General features: G+C 44.7%; 1 protein-coding gene across 2 annotated transcripts in view; it reads right to left on the bottom strand.

Moving 5' to 3' along the window:
- The window catches only part of TAPT1 (transmembrane anterior posterior transformation 1), a 55148-nt gene extending 33727 nt beyond the window's left edge, over positions 1-21421 (bottom strand). Inside the window, exons 1-2 of one of the 2 annotated variants that reach the window (XM_039838135.1) lie at positions 21166-21421; positions 10303-10433 (exon numbers count right to left, since the gene is read on the bottom strand). In XM_039838135.1, the coding sequence (XP_039694069.1) occupies positions 10303-10433; positions 21166-21379 (345 nt within the window). In that variant the 5' untranslated portion in view covers positions 21380-21421. Of the gene's footprint in view, positions 1-10302; positions 10434-12726; positions 13179-21165 lie in introns of those variants that run through there. The other variant, XM_039838136.1, reaches the window with a different exon arrangement.
- Positions 21422-26367: the final 4946 nt, after the last annotated feature.

Raw genomic sequence — 26367 nt, 5'->3', positions numbered from 1 at the left:
AGCAAGAGCAGGGGTGGGGGGCGCGGAAAGTAACTACGAAGAAGAAAAGTGCAGTCACCTTTCTCTGTGGCTTAGGGGAATGTGCGCTACGTTGTTTATGGCGAACGCCAGGAACTGAAGTCTGATGGGGCTGCCCTCCACATTTTAAACCAGCCCAATAAACTCAGTGGGCAAACAATCATTTCACACTGGAGCTGTCGAAACAACAGACACCAACGTGGAAGGGAAGGAAAGCAGGCGACTGAGACCTGAGGAAGTGGGTGGGTGGAAGCACTGGCAGATGCGAGGACACAGGACACACAAGCCAGCGGCATGCCTTTCGGGGTCTGAAATGTGGGGAAGTGACCCAGTTACTGTCCTGACTGTTCGAATTTCACATTTTCTCATAAGGTGCAGCATTCTTTTAAATTCTTTACAGATAAAAATGAGAAAACTTCCAAAAAAAGCGAACAGGATGTAATCCTGAACGCAGTCATCCTTCCTTGACCGCGGTAAGAAGCTGGTGCTGAGTGTGCGGGGCTGGCGCCCTGCCCGGGCAGTGAGGGTGTGAGAGTGTGGGGGGTGTGTGGGGGGGTAAGCCCAGCGGTGACCGCGTCTCTCATTTCACCTGCGGTGACCCAGGAGTCTGCGGGGCTGTGCGAGAATGCCTCCTACGCCTGTGATCCTCCGGGCAAGTGGCGCGTGCTTTCTTAACCCTCCTAATGGCCTCACAGAGGCTGACCGCTGCCCAAGGCCGTGGGCCACGGCCAAGGTGCTGGCGTTCACACCCTGTCTGTCTGACCCGAAACCCCACCCTCCCTCAAGCCATGTGAGCTGGGAGAAGAGGTCTTCCTTGCTGTTTTTAGTAGGCACAGGGGTCACTTTCTGTGGGCTAACTCATCTTTTGACAGTTGGCCTAGTCCTATCAAAAATGCAAAAATAATAAGCATTTAATGAATCTAACTTACAAAAGGCATAAAAATTTCATGTTATGATTTACTGTTAGCTTTGAAAACGTGTCATTAAGAATTAAAAGCTTTGAGCATATATTACTAATGAGAATAATGGGTACTTTCACGTCTTCAGTTAATTTGTATGGCACCTTGACAAAATGGGCAATTACTATTTCCTTTTTATTTAAACCAAATAAGCATAAAGCATTCAAGCAGTCTTAAGTAACGCCTAATGAACACTTCCCCAGAAGCACATGAAACAGTGTCATAGGCCACTGTGTCTCCCTTTTGAGAGACAGACAGCTCCTGCCTTCGAGAGCCAACCAAGATTTCAAAATAAGTAAAATGCTGTGGCTGAAATTAAAGCAGCGCACTTTTGGAATGTGCTTCCTTAAACCGCAGGTGAAAATCTGTCCTCTCAGTCGAGTCGTGGCTGCGTCTCGGGTCCCGGTCCCTGTCCCGTCCCATTTCTCCCTTCTCTCCACTCCTCTGCTATGGCCCTTCCAGGCTCGCCTGGCCTCATCCACCTTGTAGAATGTGGTACCTCACTTGACAGGTATCTCACCTTTTGGGGAGCGGTCCTATAATGAATATGTCAGTGCTCTGAACTGGCTATTACATAAATAACAAAAAGCAGAAACTCAAAATATAGCGAAGAGCCAAAGCATAATGAAAATGCCTGAGAAAGAAATCATTTTCGGCTTTTCCTGGAAGACAAGATGCTACACAAGGTTTTATGTGAAAACTCTCCAGGGCTAACCCTCATTCTCTGACTTGTCTCTCTCTTTTTCTCTAATCAGACGTCTGGTGGACAGCTCTAATGTGGCGGACACTGCAACAGCTAAACAAAAATATGTCCACTTTCAAGAAGGTCAGAGTCTTGCAAAGAAGCTTAGTGCCCGAAGAAGACGATTCAAGTTCTAACCACAACCCACAGTTAAAAATACACTTTACGTTGCAATTCATTACACACACACACTCATACACACACACAAAAACCCCAAAGTAAAGTTTCGCCAAAACAATACTTTTAGTCTGTGAAATACAGGCTGATATTTTCTATGTCCCTTTTTAAAAACAATGCTGGTCTCCCTAAATTCACAACGCACTAAAGGTGGTAAGCCACCGTCTGAAAAACAGGTCCTGGAACAGGCGGGCCAGCTGGAACTCAGTTCCCTCCCTGGCCAGCCACCAGCCACCACAGGCAGTGAAGCCGGTCCGAAGTACCTACAGGGAGCTTTGCAGAAAGCACGAGAGCGGGAACCACTGGGCAGGTCATCGTACAAAAACAAACGAAAAGCACTGCGTTACAAACTGCAGCTCTTCCGTTTCACTCTCAGGGCAGAGATTTATAACAATGTACATGAAAAAATAATTATTTCAAAATAATCCTCTGCTTAACTAATGAGGTAGGTCTTAAGATTCTTCTTTGGAATTAAAAAAACCTGTAAGTGCAAACGATCAAAAGACAGAAATGTTCACTGTGTGTTCGCTGGACTTCCTGTCTCATGGAAGGACTCTGGAGCCTTCTTGCGGGTACTGGGCGACAGAGCCAGGCTCTGGCTGGGTACCGTGTGTGCGCCCTTGTGCACCGCCTCGGTCCACCTTCCCCTCTCAGAGGAACGGTGGGGGGGCTGCCCACCCTCACTGGCGGGGCTCAGGAGCTTGCCTAGGTTGGTGAGCAGCAGAGGCAGCGCCGGACTTCGGTGGGGCTGAAGAAGGCAGGGCTCTGAAAACTGAAGCCTGTCCTACTGATGACACCTGTCACTCGACCTTCCAGTCTCAACCTCGCCATTGGATTTGGCACTATGTATTTAAAAAAGAACAAGATTCAGTGAAAGTTTTTAACATGTGAACTTCGATGTTAAGAAAACTACAGAATGGCAATGATGACGTCACCCTGTAGGTCAACGAAACATCACGACAGTGAAAATTCTCACAACCAGTTCTTAGCACATTCACTTTGAACCCACTACTATTGTTTTTAACCATTTGAGAAATACCAGCCTCAAAAGAAATAAATAAAAATGCCAGCCTCTCTCTATGGAGAATGGAGCAAGGTTTCTCAAATTGAGAAACAAAAAAACTATGTGTTCCTTTTTGAGAAAAATCTCTATCCTCCTGTTAATGCCATTTGAAATTTCAAAATAAAATGTTATGGCTAAAATTAAAGCAGCACAATGATTCTGGAATAGGCCTCTTGGAACTTGACAAAGCACCTTCCGAAGATTCTGAATACTATCTTGTCCGCTATGGCCGCCAAACACCGCCCCACAGCCAAGGACGTAGGTCTAGTATAAGCTGGAAAGCAGCAGTAAGGCAGGAAGGGGTGTTTCCCATCCCTTCCCCGTCTCACTCTTCATGAAAAGCTCTGGGTCCACTCCAGTAAGAGCAGAGGCTGTATCTTGCTCAGTACCACACGGGAGGATGAGAGGTCACTAGGAAGGACAGCTTCCCTGGGGAATTCACAATCTAGCGAGCTGGGCACAGATCACGGGCTAAGTGCCTGATGAACGACATGCCTGGAAGCAGGGCGGGGGGTGGGGGCGTCTCGCGGTGCGTGGGTGGGGTGGAGGGTGGCGTGGGGAAGGTGCACCGACAGCAGGGAGAAGCGGAGTCGGCAGAGACCTCGACAGGGGAGACGAGACGGGTACCGGACTTTGCCAGGCACGGTGAGGAGGGACAAGACTCCAAACGAGAAGAGGTGCACAGGTGTGACGGGAGAGGGAGGCCGTGTGCCAGAATGGAGGGACCGAACCCACCTTAGTGACTAAGGAGCACAAACCTTTACCTGTGTTCCAGAAGTTCTTAAAGAACCCACATGTGGGACCTGTTACCAGAAGAATGTCAAGCAGAATGGGTTACCAATAAGGGAGTTGGTGAGTGACTGACTCTGAAAGCAATTACGGCAGATTCAAGGTCGTCGCTATAATAAAATAATTTTCATTCACCTGAATTCAAAAATTCATGTCCCCAGAAGTCTACACTCTAGGAGAAGGTGAACAAAGGGCTTACTGTGAGCCAGCGAGGTTACATAAAACATACGTAACCACAGAAAGCAAAGTAATTTTGATAAAAGCCTGGACAACAATTACCTTTATCTGACATATATTTAACACAGGAAACAAATTTCTTAGAGGTAAATAAATAAATCAATTGAAGATTTTAATATGGAGAAAGACTATTGTAGGGGCTAAAAATACTTTTCCCATCTTCTAAATTCTTCTTGTTGGGCTAATAATCAAATTAACAGAGACAGGTTAACAGAAGAAATTTACAAAGTTTACAATAGACGTACACGCCAGGAACATCCTAAGATACAAGACCTGAAACGCGCTGGGCAGTTGAGGTTTACAAGCCATTACAAATGAAGAAGAAAGGGGGCAGCAGGGGTCTGAGATTTCAAAGAAAACAGGCCGTTCACAGGTAGCCGAGGAAGAGCAGAACACACCGGGCAGGCAAATTCTTGCTAGGCAACCTAGAAATAGTGGGGCTGGGGTGGGGGTTCCTACTAAGGCTGAGGTGAGCATGTCTAGAGTCCCTTTCAGGAACAGGCCTTTCCATCTGAACCTCTTAGGCGGGAAAGGCAGGCGGTGGGGGGCGTCAAAGGTTCTGAGTCTTTTTCTCTTACTAGCTTAAAATAAATATTCCAAAAGGCACAGTTTGGGGTAGCAACACTGGTCCCCTTCACAATCCACACTGCAAGGTCCTGAGACTTTCTTGCTTTTCTTATTTCCAACCCATGTTGAATAGTGTTATAGTCTAAGCACTTGACCTCCATTAATTAATTTAATCCTCACAACCACCCTGGAGCCAGGGACCATTACTTGGTATTTTTCAAGGGACACACAGGGCTGTGATGCTCCTGCTGTGAGGCTGGAATGGCGCACGAGGCTGGCAGTGTCCCCAGGACCCTATGGCACATCTGAGTGACACTAAGGAGCACAGGTCTTAGTGACTACTCAAGGCTACCATCATGCATCTCGGTGCAAATCCTCTTTTTTGGGCATGATCGGTAGCACTACAGCAGGCAGAGGACAGTTAAAAAGGACAATAATATAGTCTGGGTGAGAGATCACAATGGCCTGATATAGCAAATAGAAAGAGAGAGGAAAGGAGAAATTTAAGATCGCTTCCAAAGCTAATGTGACAGAAATAAGATACTGATTCAAAAAGATAAACAGAGCCCCACAGTGCTAAGTTCACAAATTATCTTTTAGATGCATTGATGAATGGGGCAGAGGCCTGAAGACATGGCCAGCTCGTCCTAGAACTGTCTGATGGGTTCTACATGCCCGCCAGGTAGCAGGGCCTACAGCAGGCCCAGAAGGGCCTGCTTGTTGGGGCCACTTCCCCATCACCTCTAAGCCGGCCTCTGGAGCAGGCTACTGGTGTTGCTGCCCAATTGGCCCTGTCCCCTAGCATTAAGAAGGATATGAGGGCTACAGAAGGAACATGGAAGCTGCTGTCACCACGTCCACGAGCAGGGGCAACGAGCCTCAGAGAGAAAGGGAGGCACACCGGCCAAGGCCGCTGACACTCTGACGTGCGGCTCCCACGGCTTTCCTGCTTCTCAGCAGCTGCGTGGTGGGCCATCCGAGCGAGGCGGGTGAGTCACAAACGAGAGCCGCATGCTGAGCATAATTTAGAGGGATGGTTCCCCAAATGTGTTTTCATGGAATCAGACACTGAGCAGGATGCCCAAGAAATCACTGCCATCAACACTGGTCTGAGTCTCTGCTGGTTTCACCATGAAATCCCAGGGCTGTTTTACTGAATTAAAGGTGGACCTATGGCTATGACTACACTTTCTTAACATATAACTTACACGGAGAAACAACAAAACGCTTTATGTGACATTTTGATTAAGTTCATTATTTTGGAAGGAACTTTTTGAATTACTTCTGTAACCGCCTCTGATCCTCAAACAAGCAGAACTCAACTCAACTAGATCCGTAACGTTTCCCTTTCTGCGAATCTTTCCCTTTCACTCCTGTTCCCTCTGTTCCTCACAGGCAAACTCGCTCGCAGAGTCAGGGACCGTCAGCGCTGAAGAGGACCTCGTCCAACCTTCTAACCTCACACGAAGAAAATCAAAGCCTAAGAAGGTTCAAGGCCTCTAGCAGGCCACTGGGCTATTACCTGCAGACCTGAGAAGAGAAGCTAAGGGCACTGAATCTTGACCCCAAATAATCCACTGTGTGACAGTAACCTTTCTCTTTCAATAATAACAACAGCCTGTGCCTAAAAATAACAATATCCTACACTTACAGTAATACGTGTATCGTCAACCTGACAAATTTAAAGTTTACAAATAAAAACTCACTGGATTCTTAAGACAACCAAATAATTCCATTTAAGACTGATAAGTTGAATTCAACTTTTAAAAATAATGTATTAAATAATATAATGTATAAAACACAGTAACAACGAAATAAAGGATTGCCCAAATCATAGAATTATCAATTAAATTCGAAAATGTATTTTCATTTCAGTTTTAACTTTTATGATAGGCAAGCTTACATAAACATGTAACCACAGAAAAGTAATTTTGATAAAAAGCTTTATAATAATCACGACCTCTGACACGAGGAACACATTTCTTAGAGGTAAATCAATGAACTGATTTTAATTTGAGGAAAGATCGTGCACATGCAAAGAGTTGAGATTTTCTTCCTTCTCTTATTTCCAATCCATGTTGAACACTGCTAGACTAATTTTCAGAAGCATACCTCTAAGGGGTGGCTGACCCAACCACCATTCTCAATCTGTTCCTCCTTTTGTTGCAACAGCATAATATTCGCTGTCCTTTGTGTCTGGGGACGCCTGTGTAACTCAGTTGGGCCAATAAGACATAAGCGGAAAGGTATGCTGAGGTACTTCTGGGAAAGCTTTGAATCCTTTATAAAAGGGACAGTCAAAAGGGTGGCACTGTCCACCTCCTCTTTTCTGATTATAATGCAGATGTAATGCCTGAGGTTGCAGCTGTCATCTTTCTATTAAAAGGCGATAAGCAAGAGGACTAATAGCCAACGTGCAACGATGGCAAATAAAAGATAAAAAGGACTAGAGTCCATGCTGGCTTCATTGATCTTCTGGAATAACCGCGATCTCCCACCTTTAGACTTGTTAAAAAAAAAGAATCTTATTTGTTTAAGCCACTGTTAGGTATTCCGTTATATACACAGCTAAAAATATTCCTGGGAAATACAGTTTAATAATTTCCTTCCAAAGCTTGTTTGTCTAACTAAACTCCTTAGCTCAACCACTCAAAGTACCCTGGATCCAGCCTCTCTTTCCAGTGTACCTGGCCCTTGTATGCACCTAACAATGTCCCACCTTTGGATCGTCCTGGCATACCCACCCCTCCCCGCACACACGCCCTATGATGCACATACAAAATCCACCTCTCCCTCTTGTCACCCAGCCAGTACCATCGCGAGTTGTACGTCTATCTCCGTACTTCCACATATAAAAGTACCTGGAACGTAGTAAGTACTCGAAACAAAGACAGAAAATAAGTAAGTGAATAAGTGATCTGTATTTCTTTATATCAGCATTAAAATATATGAGGCAATTTTAGAAATTACTATGATGAGTATTTTTTTTTAACTGTCTCCTGCAGTTTTATACAGCTGATAAAATTAGTCCTGGACAAAAATCAGGGATTTTTTTACATTTTAAACAGGTTCAGTAAGAGATACTTAGTTGACCTTTCTCTTGACTTTAAAGTATAAATATTAATTAACATGTTTTATAGTATTTACGACCCCTGCAGACGCAAGTGCTCTTTAATTATCGAGTCTCTCTTCCTCAAAAGGCAAGGTGAAAATACAACATTCACCAAAAAACGAGAACAAAAATGAGTAAGGTATTATATATTAGAACAGACTATGTAAACACACACACAAAAAACAATAAAAAATAATTTAGATTAACATGAATGACTAAATAGTCTCTCAACTCTTTTAATAAAAGCCTGAAGTAAAGCCCTATTCACATAAAGCACAGGCCTTAGAGGAATCAGACTGAATTCATGCTGTTATGAGAGACATTTAAGCCTGGAATTAAAATGAAATCTACCTCTTCTTTCCTCTATGTTTCACTTAAAAGTTTAGAAGAAATTGCTCTAAACTGAAATATATGGCTTCCTTTCATGCATTTTAAACAAGAAAGCTTCCCAAGTATTGTCCTGGGAGACGAAATCAAACTTTCCTAAATAGGCCTGAAGCGACAGCCTCTCTCATGGGAAACGGGGTCAGAAACATCTCACGACAGCACAGGGAAAGCGTCACGTCAACTTTTCGGACAGAATTCATTTTGCATACAAATGAAACCAAAGTTTCATGAAGAAATTATTACCTTTAGTACAGGCAAAGCACTCTAATATTTTCTCTATTCTTTTCTTTAAAAAAAATCTTAATTGATTGCAACTTACCATATGGGTTATCCATCAGCGGTCCTAAAATGGATCAGTTTGAAAAACACTGATTTACACTTAAGTCTTATCAAGACCTGTGGGCAGTTTCCCCAGAAGACAACTTAATGCTCACCATAACAAACATGAAACGCTTTTAAGTTTCTCTGAGAAATCTACTCAGAAACTTGCTTGGTATTTCAATGTTGCTAATAAAGAACAGAGAAAGACATGTGTATTGAATGTGCCTCTGATGAGGTGACAGAATTAGGAGAGGATGTTGCTACTGCTCATTATTTCTGTCACAGAAGGTAATAAAAAGGCCAGACAGACAGATAGACACCCCTGCTTTGAAGCAGGCCCCTGGGTGTGGCCACGGTTTGGCTGTGGGTTAAAAACGAATCCCTGTGTTCTCCCCAGAGAAAAATGGGAGTCCCAAACTCCTCAGATGGAGGAAAAAAATCCCTCTGTACAGACCAGGTGGGTAAAAACGGACTGGGCTGGCACTGTCCTGTGCGAGCCAGGCCACAGCAGACTGTCCCTCCAACTGCCTCTGCAGTGTGTCCTCACACATCCATCTCATGGCTCATCATGGAAGAAAAGGTAAGCTCTGAAAAGCATATTAAAAGTAGATTAAGGAAGACACAAGAATTACTTTTCTTGCGAGAAAAACATTACTCTCCGCCCCAATAAAATCTTAAATCAACTCCAATATACGAAGTAAAGGTGCTGCTATACGGGGGGTGGAGGGCTGCAGAGAGCACCCCCCACACTCTTCCACCTACTTTCTCAGCTACCAGTCCCTGGGTTCCTCCTTGGAACCCCAGAGCTCCCTGGAGAAGCAACAGTACAATAAGACAATAAGAACCAAGCAATTCAGCGATCGCAACCAGAGGCAACACGTGGTCACACTGTCCTGCCTGCTCTCTCCCAGAATCCCCGCTTGCTCCTCAACTCTCTACATCTCACCCCGACACAGAACCTCCTACAACTTCAGCACGTGACACGCCACCGAGAACCGACGTAAAGCCACATTTCTCAAGTTGTCACACTACATCTGACGCTCCTCCTGCTACCGAACTGACGGATTTTCGGAAAGAAAAGGACACGAGACGTGGGTGCTCACGTCCCACGTGTCTTGCATGCCGCTTAAAATCCACTGATTAAGCGAGCCAGCCAAAGTCTTCTGACAGCCACTCCAACAGAAGGTATGACTGAGGAAGCGATCGAAATAAGTTTCATGTTACTAGAGAAGCATGAAAACATGTTTGAATATAGCTAAAGCCGAAATTATTTCATAATTCTTTCCTTCTAGCAAGAAATTTTGGAGCTGCCAACTGTAGTCACCAACTCTAGCAATGCAGAAGGAAAGAGGCGGCCTCCTGTCATACCCGACTGGTCTTGACAGACTGACAGAGTCAAGGGAGACCGTGTGTGGAGATTTTAGGGCTGTAACAACTATGCTTGTCTTACGACGTGACGTTTTCTGTGAGGAAAGTGAAATGGACCATCTTTTTCTTAGAAGAGACTGTTATTTTAAATATGAGGGCTTTCTGAGAAACTAAAACTTTGAAGAGGCTGAAATTAAATAATTTATCACGCTGAATGGAAAAAAGAACTGCTTTTAGTAAAACAAAACTGAAGAAAACTACAGGAGTAGATAGAGTGACTCCCTGGAAAAAGTTTTCTGGATGGGACACAAACTGAAATATGGTAAGTTTACTAAGAAGCAAAGTTAAGAATCATCGGATCTTACACTAAAAATATACTCTTTAAATTCTCTTCCTGTATAGGAATCCCTGCTTCTCTAATATATTTAATTACTTATGATCGCATTATTTCTAATATTTTAAAAGCTCAACTCACGCTGTTCACAAATTTTTTTTTTTTTGATATAATTAACACGTTGACATAACTTTCAAAATGATGTCTGGTAAAAGAAAAAAAAAGTACCTTTTCCAATTCTCTTGGTATTCGCAAACAAGTGTATACTCTCTCTCTTCTTTCTGTATACTTGGCCTCGTTATGTTCGAGGAAGTAACCTCTCGTTAGTTCAGCACTGAGGAACCTCAACAATGAAAGTTCTACAGGAAAAGAAAATGACACAAAACAAAAAGAACAGTATTTATCAAGGAACTTACATACTAGCCGGGGCCACAGGTAATACATATATAAAACACAGTAAAACAAAGTAATCTATAATTATGTGCCCAGAACTGAACAACTACACACAAATCATCAGCAGAGACTGTTGGGAAAACGGCTGCTCTGTGTGGTATAAGCTGAAAATTCCACAGGAATATAGAAAGGACACTTACTGTGAGCCAGAATAGTCAGAAAAGTGTTTTGTGAGAGCCTAGTCCTGAGTCTTATGGGTGATACAGGACCATGAAGGCAGGTAAAAAGAGTGCACAGCAAGGAGATACAAAATGGATGTTTGTGTGTGTGTTTTTGTTTTTGTTCTGTTTTTGTTTTTGTTTTAAAGGAAGCCAAGTCACTTAACAGGCAATGCTTCAGTCCAAGACCACGCGGGTGAAGTACGTGAATGCCGTGCACCTTCTTCAGCCTTGCAGCATCTCTGCAGAAGCGGCTACACGATGCCGGTTCCCTGGGTGAAGGCCTACCGACATGATGCTGCTCAGAGCATGGGGCAGGGAAGAAATGCCCTTTGCCCTCGAGGCTCTTCCGGCTAGTCTAACCATCATATAAACAGGAGAGATTTGCAAGAGAAAATGACCAAATTCCATTACATACATATGTACGAGAACCCTGCACACATGAGTCAGAGACGCCACACAGGAGAGGTTCAGAAGCAGAAAGAGAAAATGAGGTGCATACATGACATTCTGAGCTAGGGATGAGGTGAGGCACCCTGGGGCTTCCAGAGGTAACTACAGAAAAGCACATGCTCAGTAATTATTAGCTTAATGATTAGTTTGCCCTGCCATGTAAATAGGTAAAGAAGTTATTTCTGTTGATAACTCTTATCATGGGCCAGGACTCTAATTTTAAATCTTCTAGATAGCTGGGGTGGCGGTTGGGGCGGGAGTGGGGGCGGGGCAGAAGTTTCTCTTGAGCCCACAGGGTCATGGTTGCCTCTAGCTCAAAGTAATCCACATCTGAACCCCTACGACAGAAGGTCACACAAAGCAGAACCTCGACCAGATCGGAAAGACCCCCCTTTCCTGGGATATTTCCATTTGCCCACCCGTTTCTTCTGTTCCTCCACAGCAAACCCAGCCAGAGTCATCTCATCTCAGGTGAGGAAAGTAAGGCCAAAGGAGGCTGGGGACTTCCCACGTGGCTGTAACTGGCCAACTTGAGATGAGAAGCTAAGCTGGTAATAAAGCCCGATGCTAGCTATTTGCAACCTGTCATAGTCCCTCGGAGGCCATCACCTCAATGACCTCTCAGTACCCCTGACTTCACATACACCTTTCCTATTCTTACTCCCCGGGAGGCCAAACTCAAGGAAACAAAGTTTTCAAACTGTCCTCTTTGCTCTGAGCCTTCTGGTCCTTTTACCAAATGCAGTATTGGTGTTCTCTCCAGAAAATGACAAAGAAGGAAGGTGACTTCTTTCACATGTACCTACTTAAGGAGTTACGTCTTACGTGAGTGCTGAAGTCTGCATGCACGGGGCAAAGAGCGCACAGTTGAAAACACCCCTGAAAAGCCCTCAGGAAGACTCTCTCGATGGCCCTAACCAGCCTACTGCCCCCGGCACTGGAACAGATCTTTGAGCATAAAGTCAAGGAGCTTGCTTATGTTTAGAAGTTACTTTATACCAGCACGCATGCACACGCGCGCGCGCACACACACTTCTTTAAGTACTGGATTCATAATCTGTTTGGAGAATTAGCGATACCATGAGCGCAGGGGCCGCGAGCATCAAACTTTCAGCGTATTTACAGATGAAGTCATGAGCACAAGGTGTGAACTCTCTTGTACATATTAACAGATGTTCCCATGAACAGGGCTCAGTGTTACAAAATCCATGCAGAGTAAAACTTTTAGTTAGGAACTTTCTAAGATGCTGTAGGCTGGCTAGAACCAGAACTGGATCTGCTGTTCGAAAGGAAGAAAAAGAAAGTCTTTTGAACTGCAAACGAGAACAGGCAAAAGCAGTTAAAGAGCAAAACTTACATTCATAGTCCATTCAGTCATATTTCCAATTAGAAAAGGATGTTCTGCTCAGTGGGTATCTATACATACCAATCCCTTCACATAAAAACAGAGAAGCAACAGGACATTCAGAAAGCAGAGGAGGCTGCACCTAACATGCATTTTCACTGATGCCAGAGCTCTGAGCCTGAGTCCCAAAGGTCAGTCCCCCAGAATCCCTGAGCAGCATCTGTCCCCGCGGCTCCCCTTCACCTGACACTCTTCTCTCCAATGCTGATTTCTCTGTCCTCGGTCCCCCAGACAGCTCCTCTTCCTCCACCTGACCATGGAGCATCTGCTGGTTCGGTGCTCTGCACACTACGTCCTGACAGGCATGAGCTCCAGCGAATGCGGCCACCTTTAAGGCTGCTGTCCTCTGGTGTGTCCTCAGTTACTCTCTTTTTCTTTTTTCTATACATATTCTCCCTGGACAGTCGAAGGTTTTAACCATCGTTGAAGTCCTAAAGTCACCATATCTTTAGCTCTGACTCCTGAGGCTGGACCCATGTTGTCAACTGCCTCCTGGGCAACTCCACCTAGAAATCTCAGACACCTTTAACCTGCAAAACCGAACTCGGTATCCTCCCCACTACCCCTCTGTGCTCCCTGCGGCCCTGACTCCAGCTCATGGTGTCAGCAGACAGCTCTGTGCCAGCAGCTCAGGGCCGAGTCTGATGGCCTCTCTTCCCTCTCATCGCGCCCTCCGATTCCCGCTCCCTTCTGCGCCGCGCCCTCGTGTGGTCTGCACCCTCTCCCTCCGGGCTGCTGCAGGAGCTGCCTGACTGGCACCCTTCTTCCAACCTTCCCTCCCTTCGGTCCTGGCCGGGCCCGACAGCGGTCAGCATGCTCGCACACCAGCGAGGGCCACCCTGCAGCAGCTTGTCCTCGCGGTGAAGGCCGACACCTCAGCAGTGATGACACCAGATCTCTTACGACTTGGCCCCGGGCTGTCTTTTCAGTCCTGCCTCCCGCCCGCCACCTCTGGATCTCCAGGTCACAAATCTCCCGTTACACAACTTCTCACTTCTTGCAAACATGTCCGTTGGTTCACACTGTTCACTGGCCCGAGAATTCCCTTCCAGTTTCCCACAGGTGGACACGTGCAGGCGTGACCTGACCTGTGACGACGTCCCCAAGTGTCCCAGGTACACGTGGCCTCCCTTACTCAGCCCCTGCAACATCACCCTTGCCTTGCTTCCCTGTGCCCTATTACACTCATTTTCTCGTCTGTTTTTTTTTTTTCCCTTTATTTTTGCATCCTGGGGGCACAGTACATAACAGGCGTTCTACAAATGCTTGCTAAAATAATACATCAATCAGAGAAGAGGAAGGAAAAGCACAGAGAGGAATGTGGCAGAGAGAGAACAAAAACAATCAGAAGAGAGTGCCAGATTCTGAAGAGAGCCCGTGACTGAGACAGAACTGTTCTGGGACTGGGGGAGTCAGCGGGGAAGGGGTGACAAGCTCCCAGTGCCTCACTGGACACAGCGGCCACTGAAGATAAAGGGCCTCTACTCTGTGTGTGCGCCTAAGTGACCCAACAGGCACCTGAACCTCCGCCCCTAAGGGGGAGGGGTGCATGATGCAGTCACAGCCAGGGAGTGTCCTGGGGTGGGGGAGGGGAGGCCCACACTGCCCCACAGTGAACACAGGGAGGGAGGGTGGGCAGCCCGCTTATACGTCAGCTGTATTAATGAGATACAGAAACCGGTTATCGTACAATTTTAAATCTAAAAAAAAAAAACAAATTAAATCTAAAGGCTGAGATAGCTATACTCTTGTTTATTCAGAAATTATTCTCCACAATGGTGTTCTCCCTGATGACTGCAGATGACCAAGCTTTTATCATAGTAGAGTTTTGTTATGATCCACAAGCAAAGCACGGGATCAGCAAGCAGAAGGGGTCCTGGCACCAGCTCCATCCCACATTAGCCCTGTGACGTGCTCGAGTAATAGATACCAATTTCACAGAAGAGAAAACTGAGGCTGAGAGCAGTTTTACAGCACCTGCTACCTGCTTGCCTTTCACACAGGAAGGCCGAAGGACTGAGAGACTGAAAGCATGTGAAAACTGCAAAGCATGACACCATGCCCCCAGCGACTGACTATGAATTTCACAAGATCTGTAGTATTAACCGAGGCTAGCTGGTGGTTACCTAATGTTTATTGTTGTTACTTCTGTAATCCTGTTTCCACGGATGAAAAGTAGTATGACAAATAAGTACATTTCACAAACTATATGACCTATTTTTCTGTAAAAATGTTTTATAATATAAACCTACAAAAATGTGTCAACTTATTATAAATAAAAGTGTTGTGTCAGGATCCCACCTCTAGAAATGCAAGAATTTTAGTTATAAATACCAATTTACATTCCACAGTGGAAAATTATAAAGTAAGCACTTAAAAATCAAGTGATAAAAACATTTTTTGAGTGCATAGCTCTAATAACTATGACACAGGCTCTATTGTTATGCTCATTTTGTAGATTAATAAGACACCAAGGCACAGACAGGTTAAGGAGGCCTCCAAGGTCACACAGGAAGCAGGGGGAAGAACCAGAATTCAAAATGAAGCAGTCTATTCCTAAAGTGTGTGCTTTCTAGCACTAGATTATTTTGATTATCGTTGTCTCAAGCACTTTTGCAAACAGGCTACTGTGCTCTTTCTGGAAACCTGGGACCCCCTCCATTCGCCCCTTTCTTTGTGCTCTCGTGGCACCCGGGGTTTACTTCCGTAAGTTACAGTGCTAGCTAGTGGGGTCCCCTACCAGTCCCTGAGCTTTTTGAAAGCAGGTACCATGTATTCGATTCTTCCCAATGTCCAGCTCCCGGTGAGTTCTGAATCTAAGGGTAGTATCTGCATAGGATTAACACCATGCTAATGGGCTAGGGAATGTTTTATCAGATACATGAAAGCAATACTAACAAAAGAACCAAGCTTCAGGATGTGAAATAATTCAAAAGCCTTCCCTTCCTTCTTCCTCCCACCCTCCTGCAGAACTGGCCCTGTTTAAGAGATCGGGACCCTGCCCACTTAATGGCAAGAGACAGTTTACAAAAGTCTTGCACGTGTCATAAAATTCTCACAATCCTGAGAGCTAAAGAAAGCAAATAATGGTGTTTCCATTTTGTAAATGAAGAAACCAAGGCTCACAGAGGTTAAGAGACTGGTCCAAAGTCACTGGAAAGTTACAGGGCAACTTGGGAATAGAACCTAGATCTTTGAACTCCGAGTCCAGCGTGCTCTCCCCACCCTGTGCCATTAATCGTCACCCATCATCTGACAGTCTTATGAGAGAAGATGACTGAGCACTACTCTGGCCTCCACCAGTCAGAAAGAGCCCTGTGACTCACGCTGGAGAAGGGGCGTGTGCGGCCTGCGGCCTGAGCTGTCAAGGCAGCCAGCCTGCTGCTTGGCTGGGGCCACGCTCAGCTCTCTTCTGCCGTGGATGTATTTTGTTGGACTTTCCTTAAACTTCTGGTCCAAAGCGTAGTTCTGTTTCAGTGTGTTTGTTTGTTTTTGTTTTTTAAATACTGTTTGCTACATTCTACAGACTCACCTGAACTTACTTGTCCTGTGATATTGGGTATCGCTGCCTAATTATTTGGGAAGGCCATTGTCCTTTACCTGTGGGTACCACTCTTCAAGAATTCTGCTAGTTAAGTGAATCTTAACTTTCCCGCTGAGGCCGTATTTCATTCCTTCTGAGCAAATGAGTCACTCTCATTTGTTATGCTAAACATCTGTCTTTATATTTTAAGAGCAAATTCTTTTCCAAAATAAAATAAAACAAATGTTTATTTTCTAAACACTGACTTAACGTTTTAGATGTCAATCAATTTTAGGTCATTTATTCAATTCTCGCCAAAAAGAAATATTCGGTAAGTCTTTTAAAAATGTCTTTTACCATTTATTTATATTATCAACAAGTGCTTCTAAGTTAGAACTTAGTTTTGCTAATTGTTAGTCCTTAACATAAAGAAGATAACACATAATCATAAATCCAAATCAACTCCTCCAGAGGATTTTTAATCAATATTCATTTCTTACCACAGAAATCCTCTGTGATCCTGCATCTTAAGCTGAGAAAAAGTATAGTATAAATTGTTTTTTCTCATCCCTAAAAGAAGAAATATTATGTTTACCTACTGAGATAGTTTGTTTTAGAAATAAGCCAGGATAAAAAAAAAAAAGTATTAATTCAAAGTAATGAGTAATCACAAATATATTTATATGTTCAGTAGTATGTCTAAATATATCTTTCTTAAAATAGCACTGACCATTAAAAAATTGGAAAGTAACATGGGTTAACTATTAGGAAAGTATTATGAAAAATGCAAATCTCCACAGAATTCAAAATGTAAAACTACTTTAATAAACTTTGCTAAGGTTATGCCAAAATATTAAATGTAAATTTATTATACCATAAACTACCCGTGTAGAAGGCCAACCAGGGATCAATACAACAGCAATCCTGCCTTGTGAAGTAAAATGTAGTAAAGGTATCATTCAAGTTTTTAAGACCCTCAAACTGTTTATAAATAATCTCATTTAGGGAAGTAAAAAATAGCTAGAATATTCATAAATTGGTAATATAAGTATTCTGAAAGTCGGTGCTATCCGGTCTTTCCCAAGACCTCTTCTATGCAAGCACCCCCAAACCAGGCTGTAAATGAGCTGCTAGGGCTGAAGTCTGGAGGGGACACAGAGCTGAAGTTAAACATTTTAAAAAGTCAAGATATTGAGCTGGTCAAAGACCAAAATGAGTAACTTTTCAATCCTTGTTTAGCTTACAAGTATTAGTTAGGTAAAGCAAGTAAGAATTTTAAAAGGAGAGCAACAGTTTGTCAGGAGGTAATTTCACTTTTTCTGTATCAGGGCTGTGGTCACTCCAAGTAATTTCCCCGCCAGCTTTACAGTTACTCTTCTTTTCCTCTGTAAATGAGAAATTAATTATTGACTCCAGAGCATCACTTCAGAATTACAGCCTTTAATCCTCCATTAGGGTAAGTCTGGGGCCACAGGGATAGCTTTGTAAGATATTCCATGGAGGATGAGGACTGGTTCAATAAAAACATTTTAATACAAATGTTATTTGTAAGAAGAACTTAAGTTTTCATTTACACAAAATATAGGACATAGAAAAGTTAAAACTGCCCTATTCGAAATCTTTTGTGGGAATTGCTAAAAAGGAGACCGGTCGGTTTTTCTGGGGTTTGGTCTTTCATCCCGCCTCTGCTCACTCTCATGGAGGTAGAGCAAGAGGTCTGAGATAGGTAAAATCAGAGAAGAGAAGCAAACAAGACGGATAACGAGCTTAAGCTGTAGAAGGGAAAAGTCGCCACTTAAAAAGCATAAAAAGGGTCCCACGTACTGTTACAGTCAGAAACAACACTGTCCGCCCATAACTCACTCAGGCTGTTCTACAAGCAGACTCCGACACCTGCATTATGTAGGCATTGTTTCGTCCTCACCAGTAGGTGTTATACTTTATACCAAGTCTTCTACTGTTAAGTCTCCATGGTCACTCAGACAACTTAGATATTTCAGATACTGTTTAGTGGCAGAGTTATGAAACCGAGCCAGATGGATTAGGCAAGCCATAGTATACGACGCAATTCAACAACTGAACTGAGCCAAGAACAGATTGCCTAATTCTTAGTCCAAGGTTGACTTGCTAGACCTAGATTCCTACCTAAATGGGAATATGGCTATACAAAAACTCTCCTACTTAGAACTTTTACAGTGAGTCAGCTGGGGAACCGGCACAAAAATGTGGTAAGATGTACTTATTATCTAGTCTTATATCAAAAAGGACAACAGAAGTTGGTAGCATTTTTAAGAATGGGGAAAAAAGATGACAGACGAGATGACTCTGCAGTTCCTGATGACCACTATACCCAGAGTCCAAGACCAGTGACCACATAAGGCAACAGTGGGACACACAGTGACAATTCTGGGAGAATGAAAACAGGAAAGACGAGTGGGATCTCCACTTCTAACAGTTAAAGTATTAGTACTAGCACCCGAGAAAAGCTTCGGCCCACTGCTAGGCAATATAGAAGTCAAAAAGGAAGTTCAGAGAACCAAGTGACTTAGAAAAGCTTGAAAAGAGAAACAGAAAGCAAGCTTAGGCTTGATGCAGATACATGTGTATGGTATACATAGTTGTATATGCAGAAATTAACATTCGCGTATATTTTCTAAACATATAAATGAACAAGAACAGATATAAACAAAAACATGAATCTCAAACACTGAATTATTTCACTCTGATGAGGATGGTTTGGATAAGCATATAACTGTATATTAATTTCTTGAATCGTAGGCTTTTAGGACAGACCAACGATGTCTTATTTATGAGTCTGAAATTCCTTGGGAGAAATGATACAGGGGAGCTTGGAACTAACTGAAGGTTAGGTCACCAAGACACTAAAGGAAAGACAAAGGCTTCCGTCCGCCCCTATTTGAGAAGTGGGACTAGAGAATCAGAGGCAGCAGCAGAATATAAACTATAGAGGATAACATCTCCAGTGCAAGCACCTGGGCTTGGAAGACAGTTGATCAGGGAGAAATGCTTCTCACATGACATTAGGTGGTGCCACTCAAAGGCCCTCGGAGTTCCACAGGCCAGCCCCTAGAACACAGTTTTGCAAATTCTGGACAGGAGAGGAGGTTACAGAGCAGTGGAAGCGAACAAGGCTGGACGGTCATGATGAACACAGAAGACACTCAGCAGCCTGGGAGCTTGAGGACAGATGAAAGAATTCTTATCTCCAGGGAGGTTACCTCTGACCAAGGTGGCATCGGAGTTGGAGGGTAGGCACCAGCAGTGGCAAGAGCTGTGTGTGACAAGCAGAGTAGAGAGAGAGACACCCGCGGGGGAAGAATTAAAGGGCCCACATGGAGGCCTAGATGGAACAACACTGGCTGGTGACTCCAGCTGAAATATTCCTGGGACTCTCACCTAAGTCCTGATCCCCAAGAGGTGCCACTGTCATCTCTCCTCACACGTAATTGATAGAACATGTAATTGGAGAAACAAAGAGGACTACCCCAACAACTAAAGCTGACATAATCGACTTTTTGTGACTACAGGTTAAAAGCCCAGCTTCAAACATGTTAAGTCCGCTCAGTAACACAGGTTGATGAGGAATGCGTGTGTGGGATGACGAAGTCTACGGACGTCCACGTACGGGGTACCTAGACCAACCTGGGAAGGGCCAGGGAAAGGGTTAGGGGTTACCACGAGAGCCAAAATCTGTGCTCATTAAAAGGCTCCTGGCAACTTCATTTCTTGTGCATGCAAAAACAGAACAAAACAAAAATGGCTTTTACAATGTTGGCTTTCCTGAAACTCTGAAATATTTTAAAGAAGTTAGAGTGACACCTGGCTACATCTGTTTCTTTCTGCCCCAGAGTGCTTTTAATATTCAAGTCTGAGTAAGTAAACAGACATCTGAGAGATTTAATACTTTCCCTTACTTTGATCCTGCCAATTCAGAAAGTAAACACTTTTGCAAGCAAGTGTTTAACTGACAACTAAACCAAATAGAGTTGAGAATTTTTAAGTGGTTAACTGAAAAAGACCCAACAAGGCACAGTCTGTACTTGATTCTTCAAACATAAAGACCTCTACAAAATCTAACCTATGTCTAGTCCTGCAAATTAGTGAATCAATCAGGATCTCACCTGATCAGCCTTAGGGCATTTAAGCACCTCTACATTTTCAATACCCCGGTAAAAATCAATGATGCAGTAAGCCTTATGACTTAAATACTTGCATGAACTGCAGAAAATAATGGATAATATGGCCCCGATTGTGCACCAGAAGCAATTTGGGGGGGAGGGGGGAATTTAATGAGGTTATGGTTTGGTTGCTTTTGAAAACTTAGAATTATGTAAGAATTTAAATGTTGTAATCCTTCTATATTCAGTGAAACATATACTCAAAAAACTCCTTTTTTCTTTTAAGCCTAATATATAACTGCAATATGAATACAAAGGTAAATTTTAAAAAATGCTTTAAAAACAAGAATAAAATCCTATAGAAGAAAGAAATGACAATATGCATCTTTTCTTCTGCAGACATTTTTTTCTTTTTTAAGTGGCAGAAGCTCCAGCATAGGAAAAGTTCCCAGGTAACATTTCGAAGAGTGCTAAATATTTCTTGTTCTGGGCAGAAGTACTGAACTTCACGGTCATTACCACATTGGTAGCTGCAGCTGTGGAAAACACCGTGCAGGGCAAGTTAACAGGTTTCTACGGCTCAAGTTCGCTTAAAATACAGAACAAGTCCCCTTGGCATGGAGATAATTAGCCTTGAGCTTGTCAGTTTTGAGCTCCCTGAGACGTGGGAGATGCTCGCCAACCTTACCGGGCCGGGAGGATGCTCCAGGGGTCTTATCAAAGGACCTTTCGAAAGCAGCGAAGTGACCTGGGACCGAACTTCCCGGGCCGCAGCCCTCGCCCTCGGGCACGCCCGACCGGCGTCTGCCGCCGGGGTCCCGGTGCCCGCGGGGACCCAGCCCGAGGAGCTGTCAGCGGCCGCGGAGCCGCGGGCGCCCGGCGCACCCCGCCCGGCGGCCCGGCGGCCCCCGAACCCCGCCGCGGCCTAGCGCCGCCCGCCCGCCCGCCCGCCCGCCTCACCTGCGCGGCTGCAGCGCCGCTCCCGCCGCCGGTCGCTCTCGTAGAAGCCCAGCGTCTCCGTGTGCTGCGGCGCCGGCGGGGGCCCGTGGCCGCCGCCGCCACCCGGCCGCTCCGCCTGGCCGCGGCCGTCCCGCTCCCGGCCGTCGCGCTGGGGGCCGTCCGCGCCGCCCCCGCCGCCTTCTCCCGGGGCGGCCGCGTCGCCGACGCCCGCCATGTTCCGAAGCGAGCAAACGATCGCCGCCGCCTCCCGCCAGCCTCCGGCCCGGCCTCCGCCTGCGGCCGGCCCCCGCCCCGCTTCGCCCCGCCCCTCGCCGGAGCCAGGGCCGCCGCCGCCGCCGCCGCCGCCGCCATCCGCGGCCCGTCGGCCGGCGCGCGCCATTGGCGTCAGCGGCGCGTGCGAGGCCGCCGCCATCTTCTTCCTGCCGTCGCCGTGGCGCGCGGGGCCGTCCCGCGCCGCGGAGGGGTCCGCCGACCGCGGCACCGCGCCGGGCTCCATGCGGGCGGGCGGCGCGGCCGGGCAGAGCGGGCAACCCCGGGGCTCGGGCCCGGCGGCGGCGGCGGCGGGCGGCGGGTCCGCCGAGGAAGCGCGGGGCGGCGGTCGCTGCGCCCGCTGCCCGCCGTCTGCGAGGTGGCCGGCCGCCGGCCCCTGGCCGCTTTGGCAGGCTCGGGGCCCGGAGTGCGTCCGCGCCGCCCGCCCGGCCTTGGCACCGCCCGCGCGGCCGCGGCGGCGAGAGCCGGGCTCCAGGTCCCGGCACCCCGCCAGGCCCGGCCCCACGTGTCCGCGAGTTGGGCTCCCTCTCGTCTGCATATTTATGGTCGCCTGTCACATCCCCTGGCCTCTGGGTTTCCGTTGACAGTTTCCAGGGCATTTGGGCAAGAAGGGATCGCGGGCATGCTGGCCAACAGGTGGGGGGTGCGGAGCCAGCTGCGGGCCTCAGGCACAAAGCCCAGGGAGCAGGGCGCTTTATGCTTCTCACGCGCCCGCGGACATAACGCGCCGGCCTTCGGCCGGGACACGGCACTTGGCTTGCGCGGCCCTTGCTCTCCATCACCTGGGCGGCCGCTTTATTTGGGGCTCTGGCGCGTGACTCGGCACGGAGTGCGGGGTCGCGACCACCTGGCGCAGGTGTCGCGGCAGTGAAGACGATAGGGGGAAGGAGCTGGCGGATTGTTGACACCCGCCTCCCACGTGGTTGCTGTGCACTCCAGTCAGGGGGACCGTGGCACGTCGGTTTCCCATATGCCAACTTTAGAATTCATCCGTAACCCTTTTGATCAGCAAAAGGAAAACGGTGATTCCTCCCGGAACAGTAAGATGTCTAGAAACTTCCCTGGACCTAAACTTGAGAACCAGATGTAAAGGGCCTGGGTAGAGCAAAATCGAGCTCAGTGTAGATTCATCAAAGACCCTGAGGGTTTGTTGACGCTAATGAGGACCTGATTGCAAACTGGCAGCAAATTTAAAACGGCCGTTTGGGCAGCGTACTGAGGGCAAGGGCGGCAGCCTGACAGTCTGATCACAGGAAAGAGGCAGCGGAGGAACCGAGATGGACTGAGAGCCCAGCAGCTGGGAACTGACCCTCCGCCCGCACTTCGAAGGGAGGAACCGATACCTTTGGAAGATCCTCATTTTCTGTAAACGGGAACAGTTTACAGAATTACATTTCTGAACGTTCCTGCGACCATCCTCCTTTGAAATTCTCTCTGGGTTGTAGTTAGTCAAAACTGAGCCTTAAGCCATCAAAAACAAATGCTCTGGTCAAATCTTCAGAATTATTTTGAAAATGAAAAGGTATTGAAAATTTTATGGCCTGTAAGAGTGCTTACAGCTCAAGTTCTATTATTCTCTGATCCTTTATAGTGTAACACCAGCCCCATTCTGTAATTTATTGGTTGTCAAGAAGGAAGCAGGCTTTTATTGCTTGTTTATGTCGGTTCCCATTTACTGTCTCACCACGTTTATTGGCTTATTATCCCTGCCTTTAACTCAACAGGAGCTGGAACGGGGAAAAAAAATCTGAATTTGTAGGAGCGGATTTCTCTCGTGTATGTTAAGCCTGAGAAAAGACGCTATGTTCCAAAGGCCGTGCCTGTCCTTTTAAGTAGTCAGCAAAGAAAGGAAGCGGAGTGTCCAGGCCAGGCACTGAAGCTGTTCCCCAGCCAGGGGAGCAAAGTGGAAATGGGAGAGCTGAAGGCCTTGAAGTTTCTCATTAACTGGGTCTTTTCTCTGGAGCAACCTTACTTCATTGGACACTGAAACCACACAAGGAAACAAAAATGCTGAAAAGCATTTTTAAAACAAATAATTTTTTCAGTCAACACTTCTCTGGTATAGGTCTTGGCAATGAAATAAATAGCTTATTGAGTAGGAAAAGTTGTTTTCTTTAGAGTTAATTCGACCGATTGCAAGTTATGCGTAATCTACGAAAGGGTATTTCCAAATACGGCCAGCCCTTCGTATCCATGCGTTCCATATTCCCAGATTCAACCAACCTCAGGTTGAAAATATTTGAAAAAAAAGTGCAGAAAGTCGATCCCTAAATAACACAGTATTACAACTATTTACACAGCATTTACACTGAATTAGATATTATAAGTAGTCTAGAGATAATTTAAAGTGTACAGGAGGATTCGTGTAGGTTATATGCTACTATGCCGTTTTGTGTAAGGCGCTTGAGCATCCTCAGATTTTGATATCCAAGGGGCGCCTGGAACCAGGCCCCCATGGATGCTGAGGAATATGTTTTCTACATCTTCAAAATAGGTTACAAATAAGGTAAGAAATAGTTAGCATTGAAGAACCAGCAGTTCTCTAAAGAAAATGAATAGCAGTTAAAATATAATGTTCTTTATATCAATTGTAAAAAGAAAGGCTTAAATTGATAATACCACCCTTACGAAACAATAGAACTATTTCAAAAACATGACAACTCCAGCCGTTAAAGAGACATCAAATGATAATCCGAGTTAAGTTATAGCAGGATTTGGATGGCAATGAGTTATAGTGATTTGACTTTAACATTAATTTAGCGGATGGTGGTGATACGCTGTCAGCATGTCCCTGTACTAGCTTCTAGTGAATTTAGTTTCAGTAGAGAAAAGTGAGAATAAGAGTGTTAGATGTAAACTATAGAGAACAAGAATTCAATGAGTTAAGAAAGTTTCATTAAGGGATTTATATATTCAAAATTATATTTTAATATACATGTATAATATGATTATATAAACTCAACTAAGTTTGTAAAATTACAACACGAATTCTTAAGCGTATTCTTGTGTCTTCTGGTCGTAGTACCTACCATGTGGCTATTGTATTTTGAAAATATCAATGCACAAAATATTTTTTAAATGACAATTTGGTGAGTACTGTTCACGTTTTTAAAAAGTAAATAGAATAACTTCATATTTTAGTAAAGATTTAATAATTATGATTTCGAGACTAAACAAAATACATTGAACTCATTATGTATGAATCATGGATTTAAGCTCCAGAAAGTTATCCTATAAAACATAAACCCTAGCCCTCAGTGCCTTTCATTGGTAAATGGAGCAATATCTATTCTACCATAGGAGCTGGAAAAAAAGCAATTTCCCTTTTTCTTTCCCCTTAGTGGTAACTTTGACTCATTCCTTTCATTTAGATTGAACGCTTTGTTGACTTGAAAAAGCCCTGAAGGCCTGAACTCTGACTCTCCAGTTGGAGTCTTCGGACCTAAGGTTCCACAGGCGAAGGGTCTCTGCTTCCTTTTCTCCACTGCAGAGTGTTGGACCAGGTTACCCCGCTGGCCTCTTCCAAATATTTGTGATAAAATTTCTGCAAACCCCTTTTCAGATTCTTAGACCCGCCCCCCCTCGGTTAAAAATAGCTAGATATACCTACACTACGAATATTTGTAGAAAAATATGGAATCCTTAATTAGAGAATGACTTTGTAATTGGATCAACAATCTCAATGCAGAGAATTCAAATGCAGTAAGGTCACCAATAATACATCAAAGGTGTGTAAGTCTTTAATGAACCTTATTTATGATCTATGCGTTAGTTCTTCATTCTTTCCCGTGAGAACTGATGGGTTCTTGCTGACCTTTCCAGTCGCCACCCCAGGCCTCAGGGTTTCTGCATTTTGAACGAATTTCCCATATTATACCCAGACATACCTAAATCCAAGTCCAGTGCTCAGTATGATATTCAATGGCAACTGAAATGAGATTTGAGATGATTACTGTTGTATGCTTCATTTTAGTCGTGTAGAGTCAACCACTGAATAGAGCACAGTTTAAATTATTCCTATATTTCTCACTTGAAAGTTTATTTCAGTAGTACATGACTACTAGTTTCTAAACCATAAATGCCACGTGTCTAATTCACAAAATATAGTGCTGAGTTTGTTCACCATTTGTCTTCAAAGAGAAAAGTAAGAGTTGATGTTGTTGAAAAAAAACAGGACAGCTTTGCAATTGATGTTCTAAAGAAATAAAACATATTGCTGGGCCGAGAGCAAGCCTCTGCAGTACATTTATGTGAATTTATTGAATCTCTGAGTTTCAGTAATAATATTTTCTATCTTTGGCAATCATTTTTGGACTGATACTCATTAAGTTTTATCCTGTCTGGGCTCTATTCCATGGATTTTTAAAGGACATCAACGCAGTTTGTTTCTGGAAGATGGAGCACAAATTGAATAATGTGTCTTTGATTCCAATGTACCTGTTAAAACGTAACTAAAACGGTCAAATAAGCGAAATTTTCTTTCTAAAAGCATTTCTCTGGCACAAGAATATAGGACTAAAACCATTTTAACTAGGACTTATTGAAAACTATTTTGTTAAAAGGGATGTTTTATAAGAGATGCCCTGTTCTAAAGATCTTAAAGTTGGTTTTCTTTATAAAGTAAAAGTGTGCAAATATAAACCCATGATTTATTGGCTAATAGGACCTTTAATACATGATCAGATATAAGGCTTATTTTATATTTGATTTTAAATTTCTGGAAAATTCCAAAATACTGCTGAAAGAGATGTGTGGTGATGATTTAGCAAGCTTCCCATTCCATATTTGTCTCTGAGGAGAAAGAACGCTGTCATTTTTCATTATCCCCATAAAAGAAACAGACAGACAAACAAACAAAACAGATGTGTCATGTTTAAAGTGGTTTTAATCATTTAGTCAGTTAATTAACAAGAATCTATTTGCAGAATGAAC

This window comes from Pteropus medius, unplaced genomic scaffold, assembly GCF_902729225.1.
Source record: "Pteropus medius unplaced genomic scaffold, Ma_sr-lr_union100, whole genome shotgun sequence".
Lineage (NCBI taxonomy): Eukaryota > Metazoa > Chordata > Mammalia > Chiroptera > Pteropodidae > Pteropus > Pteropus medius.
The sequence above is the reverse complement of the archived record's forward strand: the minus strand, read 5'-3'. Positions and strand labels throughout refer to the sequence as shown.